Source organism: Dysidea avara, chromosome 6 (genome assembly GCF_963678975.1).
Source record: "Dysidea avara chromosome 6, odDysAvar1.4, whole genome shotgun sequence".
Taxonomy (NCBI): Eukaryota; Metazoa; Porifera; class Demospongiae; order Dictyoceratida; family Dysideidae; genus Dysidea; species Dysidea avara.
In genome coordinates, this window is record NC_089277.1 from 461,660 (window position 1) to 475,037 (window position 13,378).

Consider the following 13,378-nt stretch of genomic DNA (forward strand, 5'->3'; position numbering starts at 1 on the left):
TTTTTGCAGATCTGGTCACATTTTACAAACAGCACAACCTGCAGCAGACTATTATACCAGTCTACTAAACTGTATTGCAAATGTCAATTAATTCAAAAATATTATATAACCTACATAATTTAAACTAAGGCCATTTTATTTCTGTTCTTTGAAACAGTTTCTTCTTTGTAGGAGAAGCATCAGGTTCCAAGCTCTGTGAGAATAACAAGACATCATAGTATAACACGTATGATAACAATACCTTTCTTTTGATTGGCTTTTGACCAATAATCTGACTTGTGGTACTGTTTTCCTGAGATGTCAATCTCATCAGCTTCACATTTTCAGTCTGTGTCATGGTAGATCTGTGAGAGAATATTATCTATCAAAAGTACAAGCAAGAGTATACATTATAAAAATAAGGAGAGTGTTTAACTGCCCTGTACAAAATCACTGCATATTAGACAATGATCTTTGAACAAATTAACACTTTTACTGATGATAGAAAAACTGTTGATAGGTGTTGAGTAAGGTAAAGCTTTTGTTCTACCAATGTATGGATGACACAGTCATTTTGGCTACAAGTGTCCTTCTCTCCCCATATATTTTCATTACGTACTCTTAGTACTATACCACTTTAGCGTGGGCATTCAAAGGCACCGTTCGGGGTTTAACTGGCATATTGCCCAGGCAATATCATGGGGAAAGTGGCTTTCCAATGACTTTGATACCCAGCCAGTTCAAAAAAACCATATGCTTTGACTCGTTATAGTGAGTGACATAGAGTTTTGTATTGTGGGACTCGTTTTTGTAGTGGTTGCTAAGCTGAATTTATTTGCTAAGATAGACTAGTTGGTTGTTAGTAAAGGATAATGAAGGCACAAAATATGTGTTTGGGCAATTGTGGATGCATATTTCTACCCACCACATATCAGACTTTGAACAGCTAGACCACAAAACTGCTACTGCTACACATAAATAGGTTAGTAACTTACAGTCCTAAGTACTTAATATAATAACTTATTTGCTGTCCCAATAGTGAAGGTAGTTGGCTTAACTTAGTATAAAAATGATAACAATATAAACTCCATCCCACAATCACAAGTTTTCTAACATTATTTGTTGAAGCATAGTAACATATTAATGATGTTTTAAAGTCTTAGTGAAGCAATTGTGGGATTTAATTTTAATACAGCAGTATAATCCCCTAAGGTAAATTCCTATTACAAATGACAAACACCTAAATTCTATGCACAAGAAAAAGTTACTATGAAAAGCGAAAAGTCCATAATGATTAATCATCAAATATTTCATCATAGTCAATACTTTGCCGTATTTCATCACAAATATGTTGCACTTCCTTACTGGTTGATTGATGCAGTGCCTAGCCAGAAAATGCAATAGAGTGTCCTGTAAATGAACAATCATTTAGAATGAACGTTGGTGCTGTTGTTGCACTACTAGACATGGAACTGTTACCTGCTACCTGTTGATGTGCTGCAACTTAACCAATACTGATGGATGGTTAATACCCACCATTATATTAGAGACATCAACTAGCTGTACTGTGGTAGTAAGTTCATACTGGCGTAATGCTTCCAGTGACCTGTGACCTGTACGTTGCTGTATCAGCTTCTCTGGAACACTTGCTTGGAAGAGAGTGGAGGTTCCATAAGCCCGAAGGCTATGATTTGTGTATTTATGTAACCCTGCCTTTTGACACATATTCTTTATCATTGTTCCTAATGTGTTTTTTTTCCAACAGGTACATTTGTAAACCATGGTATAGATGGATCGGGGGAACTTCAGCGAGCGATTTCAGATAGAAATATCACTTTCTTTGCTCTCATGAGGCAATACTTGTAAATACCTATCCAGTATCTTCACGTGGCATCTGTTTTTTGTCAACTTCATATTGCCTAACCGCTTTATTTATTTGATTAAGTGAGGCAAATCCACCTTGGTTATTTTTTGATCCACGTTCAGTGTAAACATAGCAAGCAGCCACTTACCATTGACATTATCTGTTTGTCTTTTGAAATGAGATAATTTCAAGCTTCTGTGTTCTAAACCTCCCCTGAGGCAAGAGTTTTTTCCATTGTAGAAAAACACAGCATTTAATAAACCAGTAGGATTATTAAGATTAATCACACCACTATCCCATAACACACCCTCATCATTTACAACACAGGGGTAGTTTTTGTCTCCACTACTGTGTAGACGCCTGAACACAGAATCACATGCATTTTTATAGAGGCCGAAACACCAGACCCTTGAATATATTGATTTGTAATTTTGGGTTAATTTTCTGTAAGTGCCTTTGAATTGCTGATAATAGTATTTTTAAGCTCCTAGGAGTGTACTGACTGCCATCAGCCTATGTGTTTCTGCAACATATTTACAAAGCCACTCGCATATTTCTTCAAAATTCTTCAAAGCCAACACTTCAGAAGGGCACTGTTCTGAAGAATATCTCCAATATCTTGCTACTCTCCATTCTTCAGTGCCCACTCGGTATTCTTCATTATATTTGCTGGGTACTCACCTTCTTTAAATGCATCGAGCTCTTCACAGGTGACATCAAACAAAAATCTATCTTCGAATGTTCCCACTTCTTTCTCATTGTGCTCACTATTGGATTCTTTCAATCTCTTGCAATTCTCATTTGAAATCTTCATTTGACGAGGCCATTTCAATTGGAGATTTGGGCACCCATTTAGAATCTTTCTCCATTGGCTCCTCACAGCAAGGACACCACCCAGGAATACCTAAACAGATCTTCTTTGTCCCTCCTTCGTAATTCATGGTCTTAAACTCGTCCATATAAGAGACTTGCTGACAACTTCAGCACGTGGTCGGCCATCACTCATACTGAACAAACCCACAATCAAATGTTCTGTGTATGCTAAAGGAGAAAACGTTTGGATAACGTTACTAAACCCATGATTGATTTGTTATGGTTACTCTATAAAAGAAATGGACCAATGGATAGCTTGTTTTTTCACCTATCAGGTAAGTGCACCCCAAGTGGTACATATCACTTATACCACGGCTGCTTGGGATTTTGCTGACATACACACCCGTAGCCCTTGGGCTTTGGGTGCATATATCAGCAAAATCCCTCACAGCCATGGTATAACTATTAATTATAGTAATGTTTAATAGATTCCCTTTCCCAAAAAGAATGACAGGTACCACCCACACTACTGCAGCTACATATAAACGTTACACACACACACATATAAACGTTACACACACACGCACACGCACACGCACACGCACACGCACACACACACCACACACACACACACACACACACACACACACCACACACACACACACACACACACACACACACACACACACACACACACACACACACACACACACACACACACACACACACACACACACACACACACACACACACACACACACACACACACAATCAGTTTTACAGAATAGTCCTATATAGTACATCATCATGAAAGCAACAAAACACACAATGGCCAGATACCAAAACTTAAAAATTGCCCAAAACCAAAATTTTCCTGTCTGCCAGCCTGACCAGTCGTAAGGCTAGAGGCCAAATGAAGCAGCACACAGCCATCATTTTGCAAACTCACGGTGCATGGCATGTGCCTTTTCTGGTTCCAACAAGCGTCTGCTTTCTGTACTTCCCTAATTCAAGGAAGCCATATCCAGGCATTAGAGGGTTGTGGTCAGGAATTATAGCATTATCTGCATTGACACTCTCCTAAGAGGAGCATATTAGACAGAATAATTAGCTACTTACAGACAAGTGTACAAAGATCATGATGGAAAGAGTGGTCAGGGAGGAGTAGGAACTGGTAGCTACTGAAGGCACAACCTGAGGATTACATTAAGCAGGTATAGTGTAGTTCAGTAATGGCTGAAGGAGTGGTGTAGATATTATTTTTTTAGTTTACATATTATTTTAGATTGGAAGTGAGCATTATTATGCCACCATGTTCTGTAGCATAAGCCGCTAGGGTCATCTTTTGTTCATAAACTGATTGAATCATATACAACGTGGAGTTCCACCTGGTAGGTTTGTCCTGTTGTAGTTTGTGTTTTGTAATATCTACTCTCTCTCTCTCTCTAATTTGATCTAGCTTTTAGTGGGCTATGATAGAATATTTAAAATGTTAAACGATGCTACAGCATACTGCAAGGGGTATCAATAACTACACATTGTGAAAGTACACCATCATGAACAACCAACTGCAGTGTACCCTGTGCTTCAAAGTGACCTTCCTTCAGTGCCTTTTTCGTGTTACTAGCATTGTCTGCTACAACTATATGTCCTCTACTTTTAGCCAGTTATCCAGCATCAATTCTAAAGTTTGACATATAGCTACCCCAGTATGGGAACCTTAAATCTTTAGTGCATGGAGAACACCTGATGTACATTTAAATTCATTGTTAATCCAGTGGACAGTCATACTTATTAAGGATTCATTTGAAAGACTGCTGCTCCAAATATCTGTCATCAAGCTAAAAAATGCACATCTTTCAACAACTCTGCTAATCTTGTTTTCCTTGGTCTTAGACAGCACATTATCGGTAAAATATTTATAGCTACTGTAGGAATACTGTACCTACGTTCAATTGTATTTAAAAGATGGATGAACCCCACATCAGAAACAACTGACAATGGCTGATAGTCTAGTGCCATCATCTCTGCTATCTTTAGATGAATACACTCAGCCATAGGATCATTTATATCCCACAGTTTTAGCCATACACATGTTTCAATCAGTGTAGGTTGATCCGTCAACTAGGGCTTGCGTCTATTATGCTCCAAAATTTGCCTATTATGCCCGTTTTTATGCTTTTCAGAAATGCATTATGTTTTTATTTTGTGTTTTTTTTTTCTTTGTGCAGAGTTCTTCATGATAGAATGTAAATGGAAATTAAAGTGTCACTTCAATTACATCACACAAATAATAGCAATAGCTTGAAATGGGATGTGCTCCACAGTTTGTAGGCATATTAGAGCTAGGGGTCTGGGGGGATGTCTATAGTCCCTCATAAGCTATAGACATTTTATTGTCTAGTATCTTTGTAATTTTTTTATGCAAATAATTATGTATAAAATATTGTGCATGGTTTCTGATTGATCTTCTGAATTGTAACAAATAGTATTCAAAGGACAGCAACTGCTATGTATGCAACACCATGCCAAAACATACAGTCGAACCTCTCTAATCCGACGCTCCAAGGGACAGCACAATTCTGCTGGATTACAGAGGATGTCAGATTATCAAGGTACTTCCATAATCCGACATTGGCAAGTGTGTCGGATTACACAGTGAAACTACAGTAGTTACCTCTACAATTATACAGTAGAAGCACTAGCTATATGATAGTCTGTACATCTGATTTATAATTATTAATAACACTGATTACATTCATAAATGCACAACATGCACACACATACTGTATGCTCATGAAAAAGTGGTACAGTAAATATAGAAATAATTTTTATAATCATGTAGAATGAGTCACAACTAACTTGATCAATTCCACTACTCAGGTTGCACAAAATCTTCCAGGGATTTTTGCTGGAGTCCTTTTAACTTTTCTTGTACAAGTTTCTTCTCCATCTTACTTACAAGGTCGTCGACCATTGGTGTCAATTCATCTTCCTGTGACGTCTGTAAACTTAATGCAAAAGGATAGGCTTCCCTTATGGTCAGAACTGGTTCAGGTAGTATGATCACATCATCATCGTCATCTGTGCCATCATCATCATCTTCATCATCAGCATCTTTCACTTTTTCAACATAAGATCTCACCAGGTCTTCTTCCCAATCATCCATACTCTCAGTGGCAATGTTATCATCAATTGCCACAAACTCTTCAGCTGTCATACTAACACGAACACCACTTGCTTGAGCTGCTGTCAACAATTCGCAGCAATTTTCTGTTTGTTGTATCCCACTCGCTCCATCCTGTGCATGGGTATCTCAATCTCCATCCCACTTAAAGCCACAGTTCAGAAAACATTTCTTGATGGTTCTTTCTGACACCTCATCCCATGCACTGCCACACCACTTCACAGCATTTAATACCGTTATCTGTTTTGAAAGGTCAGTGCCAGATGCACAGGTGTCAACACGGGCTAATATATACTCCATCAACTTCTGGCGATATCTCAACTTAAATGCCTGAATGATTCCTCCATCAAGTGGTTGCAAGTGTGAAGTGGTATTGGCAGGAAGGAACTTCACAGTGACATTTGATAAGGCCAAAGCATCACTGCCACCATGACTGCTAACATTATCCATAAACAACAAAATGTTTCTTTTTGCTGTCTCATCTTTCTGTTAATCTGCTCCAACCACTCAGTAAAAATGCCAGTATCCATCCAGGCCTTGCTGCTGGATCTCCAAGTTACAGGCAATCGTGACACATTCATACCATTAAATGCATGTGGTTTACGAGCTTTCCCAATAACCAATGGCTTCAATTTTTCTCCACTAGCACTACAACAGAACAACACAGTAAGCCTCTCCTTTGCTAACTTCCCACCTTTTACTGCTTCTCCTTTTTCTGCCAAGGTTTTGTCTGGTATGGTTCGACAGAACAATCCAGTTTCATCACAATTAAATACCTCTGTTTCATTCTTGCCTGATATAATGCTTGGGATTCTGCTCCTGTAATCATCTACAACTTCTTCATCTACATCTGCGCCTTCTCCACACCGTTTATACTGTTTAATATTATGCCTTCACTTCCAACTTCCTAGCCAACCATTGCTGGCCTTAAATCCTTCAATGTTTAGTGAAGAAGTGTACTCTACAGCCTTAGCTTTCAGCAGTCCTGCAGCCAGTTCAAAGAAACAATGCGCTTTGACTCGTTATATTGAGCGACATAGAGCTTTGTATTATGGGACTCATTTTTGTAGTGGTTGCTAAGCTTAGTATATTTGCTAAGATAGACTAGTTGAGTGTTAATAAAGGATAATGAAGGCACAAAATAATTGTTTGGACGATCGTGGATGCGTATTTCTACCCACTGTGTATCAGCCTTTGAAGAGACCACGGAACAGCAAAGCTACTATTGCTAAGTTGAAATAGTTTAGTAACTTACAGTCTTAAATACTTAACTTAGTCTTACTTACTGTCCCAATAGCGAAGTTAGTTGGCTTAACTTAGTACAAATATGATAAGTACTAGTAATAGCATGGGTAGCAGTGAAATTTGGGATAAATACCACGAGTGTTGTATTGGAAATGGGGATAAATTTCATGAGGCGAAGCCGAGTGAAATTTACCATTTCCAATACAACACTCGTGGTATTTATCCCAAATTTCACTGCTACCCATGCTATTCCCAGTTAATACCGCATATACGCATGCTGTGCATTAGCGTTGCTATGTACGTAATTTGTCACTATGTACTAAACAGGCATCGAGACTAATTGGCGCTACATTGTTAACATAAATTCTAGCCAATGAAATTACAATTACAACTTTTTCACTGCTGTCAGTGAAATACGGGATAAATTTCACTGCTACTATTGAGACTTTTGTATGGGCAGTGAAACAGGTATGGTAAACTCAATTTCACAATCACAAATTTTCTAACATTGCATGTTGAAGCATAGTAATGTATTAATGACGTTTTAACGTATGGATAACGTTTTGATGGCTATTAGCCCACGCTTTTAAAACCACAATTGATCTTCAGATGCTACTGTATAAAACAAACAGGATGAGTTCTCATTAGTTCTTTCATCTATTAGGTGAGTGCATCCCAAGTGGTGTATATCACTTATACCACGGCTGCTTGGGATTTTGCTGACATATACACCCACAGCCCTCAGGCTTTGGGTGTATATATCAGCAGACTCCCCTGCAGCCGTGGTATAATTATTAATAGGAGGTAGTATATACAAGTTATATCCCTCCAAAAAGGGATATAACTTGTATCAAGAGTTCATAATATAGAGAGGGAGGGGATAAACTCTTGCTTGTATATAGACCATTTTCACGTAACACAGAGAAGCCGCTCAAGTGCAATTTTCTGTTTCGTGGTAGGTAATAGATAACTTCCGTTGTAACAAAGCCGTAGCTGTATGTTTACACTTTAATGACAATTTGAAGTAAACTAACCGATGCATGGCAGATCAACTGGATCAATCTATTCACTCTCGTTTACTGAAAGGAAATGAACTATCAGACAACAATATAGCTGTACTAAGGGACGATTTAGTTGTGAAGAAGATCGATGAGCTGCAGCAGATTGCGAGTAGCTTGTCCGTTTGCCTTACCGGCTCCACCCGTAAGAAGGACATCGTAGACAGGATAGTTGGAATGGCACAGATAGGGGCGGTTCGTGATTCATCCGGCGAAGAGAATGGTGAAGATGTGATAGCTATTTCGTACTTGACCGAAGAAGTAAAATCTTTTCTCAAGAGTTTGCCGTTGTTTTCAAACATTACGCAGTGGAGCAAGAAGTTGAGTGGCGTCCTTGCTGAGTTCACATTGATCAATATAGTAATTTATCTCGTGTATGAACGGGATAAAACTTTTGACATGCAAGCATTGAGAGCTCACAAGTCTCTGAAAACATACAAGTACTTCTTTGATGGCTATGTCAAGAACGTCTGGGTGTACCAGTGTTCAAGTGAAAACCAGTTAAACTTGAGTGTTGTATTTCCGTGCCTTTGTTTATCACTCTTTCACCACTGATGCACCTTATGAAGTGTTTGTGTCACTCAATGGAGATGTTTATGCTGGACAATGTGCTTGTGTTTCTGGGTAAGTCATTAGCTAACATTGTAAGATAACAACAATCATTAATTGTATCAACATAATTGATTCCATTATGAAATTATCAATCAGTATTAATTATCTATATTCATTATGATTGTAATTATATTTTATTATACAGACTGGGACAAGCTTGTAACCATATTGCAGCACTATTGTTTTTCATTGACTACCATGCCAAAGATGTTGAATTACCAGTGGAGCTTTCTAAAACTTCTATCCCTATGAAATGGAACCAACCCCCCAAGAAAGCAGTGAATCCAGCTTGTGCAAGTGATATGACTTTTGTTAAACCAAGTCACGGTGATGTCCCAGAAGTGAGCAAGTCTACAGGTCGCAGTGCATTTGATCCACGTCGCACTGAAGATCGTGTATTACACAAAGAAAGACTGCAACAGCTCATGGTCCGCCTGGAGAAAACTGTACCAAACACTGGACTGATGCAATTTTGGCAGCCTGGTCACTCAGGAAGCCAGGTCCATGTAGAAACTTTGTGGCAGCATGTTATTTTTTCACATCAGCATGCATCTACAGTAGTGCAAGAAAAATTTTTTGTTCCAGAGGTTGCATAGTGTTACGACTACCTTCGTGATATGACCATATCAAGTGATGAAGCTGCAAAGATTGAAGAAGCAACAAGAGGGCAAGGAGAGAATGACCTTTGGATAGTACTGAGGAATGGCAGGATAACTAGTTCAAGATTTGGAGAGATACTCCATCGAAGAGAGTCTACCAATCCAAGAAGGCTAGTTCGAGATTTTATGGGATATGGTGGGCCAATGACTATACTACCACCACAGATTAGATGGGGGAAGGAGAATGAAGACAAGGCACGGAAATGCTACATAGATAATCGACATCATGCTGGTGAGACAATGATAGTAGAGGACAGTGGGTTACATCTTATGCCAGAAAAAGCTTATCTTGGTGCATCATCTGATGGCAAAGTTACTTGCACAAGTGTGGACACATGCTGTAGTGGTTGTTTGGAAATCAAGTGTCCATACAGCATTGACAAATGCATCACTGTGGAGATGACACCAGGTGAAATTGCTGACAAATTTGGAGAGAAGTTTTTTCTGAAAAGAGGAGAAGATGGAGAGTTGCACCTTTCTCGGCAGCATCGTTATTTTGCACAAGTGCAGGGAGAGCTGGCTGTAATGAACAGAGAATGGTGTGACTTTGTTCTGTATAGCAATGGAGAAGTGGTTGTTGACCGTATATTGGCAGACCTGAAGTACTGGGGTACACTAGAAGAAAAGCTGGAGGAGTTCTATGTCCGTTATATGGTTCCTGAGATCTTGTCTGGAAGGATCTTTCTAGAGGAATACCAGTGCTAAGTGTTAGTTCAATGATTTGGTTTGTGGTCAACAAGCTATGCATGTATAATGTACTAGTTATCTTGTCCTGTACTTGTTAACAACAATGTATGCTTGTTATGATGTAATTACAACATGTACATACTTATATAGTAATCAACTATTGTATACACACTTGCTAATTCTACTTCTGTAAATGGTTTTAATATTTAATATGAAACAAGTGGTACATCAAAATTAGTAAGATACATACAAACAAGGTTAACATTGCTAACTAAATCATGCATAGTGTTGGGAAATTTTTGATTAAGAATATCAAAACGTCGACCTCTTCCAATAACACGCTCCACATGTATTCTTAATTCAGCAATTCTCCTTGTCCTCTCTACTTCATGTGCTGCCATCTGCTTCTGTCTAGATTCCAAACGAGGAGGCACATTAACCAAAATTCTTTTAGGGGCTACTGCGTCCTGTATGTCAAAGCCTCCTGTATGTCAAAGCCTCTGTCAGCCATTATCATATCCCCCGGTTCAAGCAAGTCTAAAAGTCTGGACTTCTCTGTTAATTCACGATCAGAAATTCATCCACCCCAAGCATCTGACACAAAGCTTACCAACCCAGAAGGAGTACAGCCTACCAGAACTTTCCAAGTATTTCTGCTTTTGTACTGCGAGTATGTGACTGAAGCATTCATTAGCCCTGAGGGTCGCTGGCATTCTATTTCATAGCAATCTATGATAATTCTGGTGTTAGGGAAATGCTTCTTGAACCATCTTGGCATCCATTGTGTAACCTGGTCACGTGAAGGGAAGGGAAAAATCAATAAAAGTTCTTTAGATAAAAAGTAAATCCATGTTGTAAACATTCGACTCTATGTTCCCTCTGCCATTCTAAAACAAGTGCATACATCAGTCAATGGTAGAGCGAGTCTTAATCGTACTAGAATGGCAAACAACTGGTTGGCAATTGATAAGCCACCAAAACACTGTGAACCATGTTGCTGCTTCTCCTCTAATGATGTACTGCTACCTTTCCATGCCCTGAGCTCCTTAGCCTTAGGTGTTAAGTACTCAACTAGGGCTAAAAAGGAATCAAATGTTGGCATTCCTGTATAAAACCTTGTCAGTCTATCATTGTTCTCCAGCAATCGTACATCTAATTCAGGTCTCTCCAACAGCATAGATCTTAACATTCTATTCTCTGCCTGCAGTCTTGCAACTACATTTCCATCTTCATCCATCTGGCATTCTGAAAATGTTATGATGATAGTTAACACCTACAGTAAGTATATTCATGATTCCACATGACTTACCTACTTCAGCACAAATGGCTCTCTCATCAACACTCCGACTCGACTGCAAGTACAGGCTACACGAGGATGCTATCGATTCATCTCTAGCTGGTGGATGCTTACTTCTGCTACAGTAACTGCCGTGGTCGTGCTGGAATGCCTTTCGAACGTGCCGGTTGACGATAGCACATCTTTCTTCTTCCTTTCTCTTTGTTACTTCCTTTCCTCTCTCTTCCACTTCTACTATCTCTTTAGCCAAAGATCTTCGTTTTGCACGCTTGAAACGAGCTATACTCTCCACGTTCGCCGTTGTGCGAGTAGAACTTAGCTTTTTAGAAGCTGTCTTGGGATAGATGGATGGAACAAAATCAGGATCACCAGCATCATCAGACTTCTTTCCAGAGATAAAATGGGCAGAACATACTCTATCACCATCTGCTGGCTCCCAGGGCGATCCATCTTCATTCTTTCGTGATACAAAGCTAATCCACTTTCGTCACCTCTCTAAATCTTCTGACGGAAAACGATAGAAACTTATGCCACCTCCCGTTTGGTGATGGTTGTAGCCAGCGGCGGAGGAAGTAGTTGATATGAGGGGAGACTGGGCTGACCCAGACTTATTTCTATAGTTTGGTAAGGTGAGACCAAAAAAAAAAAAAAAAAAAAGGTCACAACCAACTGACAAGAGCTTTCCACCTCACCAGCTACCATTTCTAGCTGATAAACTACATAAAAATCCTTACATAGCTTGCTACACACTGACTACTTTATTAGAGTGACTGCTCTATTAGAGTATCTCGATCTTTATCATGGTTTTCAGTCCCACTCCAAGCCTAAAGATAATTTCGGTGTGATATCATTCTGAGGGGGGCTTAGCAGCAGACCGAGGGGGGGCTTCAGCCCCCTAGCCCCCCCCCCTTTCTGCCGCCTATGGTTGTAGCAATCAACTACAACACAGCTAGTTGGCATTCTCCACTTATTCGTGACAATTACCTAGTGGCCGTTAATTATTATAATTAATTATACTGCGGTTACACACAACCTACCACTGGAAGCGTGCACGTATAATTACGTTATATTCCCGTGTTACGTGAAAAAGGTCTATACTACATTCATTTCTCGTTAATGCATTCCTGAGCACTGATAGCAGTGCTATTATACCACTTATACACCCTCTCTTCCCTTTGAAGTGAGGTGTGAAAGTGGTATATATACACATACAGTGGAGAGTCGATTAATATGGGGGAGGGGTGTTTGTATAATTGCAAAAAGTATATAAAATCAAACTCCGTTGTTTTATATTCAGAGATTTATTCATACTCTAACAAAACATACACTTTTGAATACTCCAATTGAGCAGTTAGGGTGATGTTTGGATAATCAGGTTAAGGGTTTGGATAATCAGGTTCAGGGTTTGGATAATCGGGTTCAGGGTTTGGATAATCAGGTTCAGGGTTTGGATAATCAGCTTCAGGGTTTGGATAATCGGGTTCAGGTTTGGATAATCAGGTTCAGGGTTTGGATAATCGGGTTCAGGGTTTGGATAATCGGGTTCAGGGTTTGGATAATCGGGTTCAGGGTTTGGATAATCAGGTTCAGGGTTTGGATAATCGGGTTCAGGGTTTGGATAATCAGGTTCAGGGTTTGGATAATCGGTTCAGGGTTTGGATAATCGATTCTCCACTACAGCTCCACACATAGCAAGGGACTCCTTGAATCTCAACCAAGGCCACTATTTCCACATGTATTTTCACTGTACCATTTCACTCTGACTAGCTATGGTACACCTCATTTAAAGATCACCTGAGTGCCCTCAAGCAATTTTGTACATGACACAAGGACATGCTGCAGTACTTGATGTCTTCTTGTGTCTTACTCCAACATTGTGGAACAACTCAGTTTATCAATCTTACAGCTAGGATAACTGCTTTCCTCATCGTGAGTCACTGGATAGCTATTCCTTTTCTTGGTAGTTAGCAACAGGAG

General features: G+C 39.4%; 2 protein-coding genes across 2 annotated transcripts in view; one reads left to right on the top strand and one right to left on the bottom strand.

Moving 5' to 3' along the window:
- The window catches only part of LOC136258950 (uncharacterized), a 17,071-nt gene continuing 3,693 nt past the window's right edge, over positions 1 to 13,378 (bottom strand). The window contains exons 2-3 of the mRNA XM_066052341.1: positions 242 to 344; positions 1 to 193 (exon numbers count right to left, since the gene is read on the bottom strand). Of these exons, the coding sequence (XP_065908413.1) occupies positions 125 to 193; positions 242 to 344 (172 nt within the window). The 3' untranslated portion in view covers positions 1 to 124. The remainder of the gene's footprint in view (positions 194 to 241; positions 345 to 13,378) is intronic.
- Positions 8,306 to 10,254, top strand: LOC136259070 (uncharacterized). The gene is made up of 2 exons (XM_066052489.1): positions 8,306 to 8,770; positions 8,904 to 10,254. The coding sequence occupies exon 2, from the start codon at positions 9,376 to 9,378 to the stop codon at positions 10,120 to 10,122; it is 747 nt and encodes a 248-aa protein (XP_065908561.1). The 5' UTR covers positions 8,306 to 8,770; positions 8,904 to 9,375; the 3' UTR covers positions 10,123 to 10,254.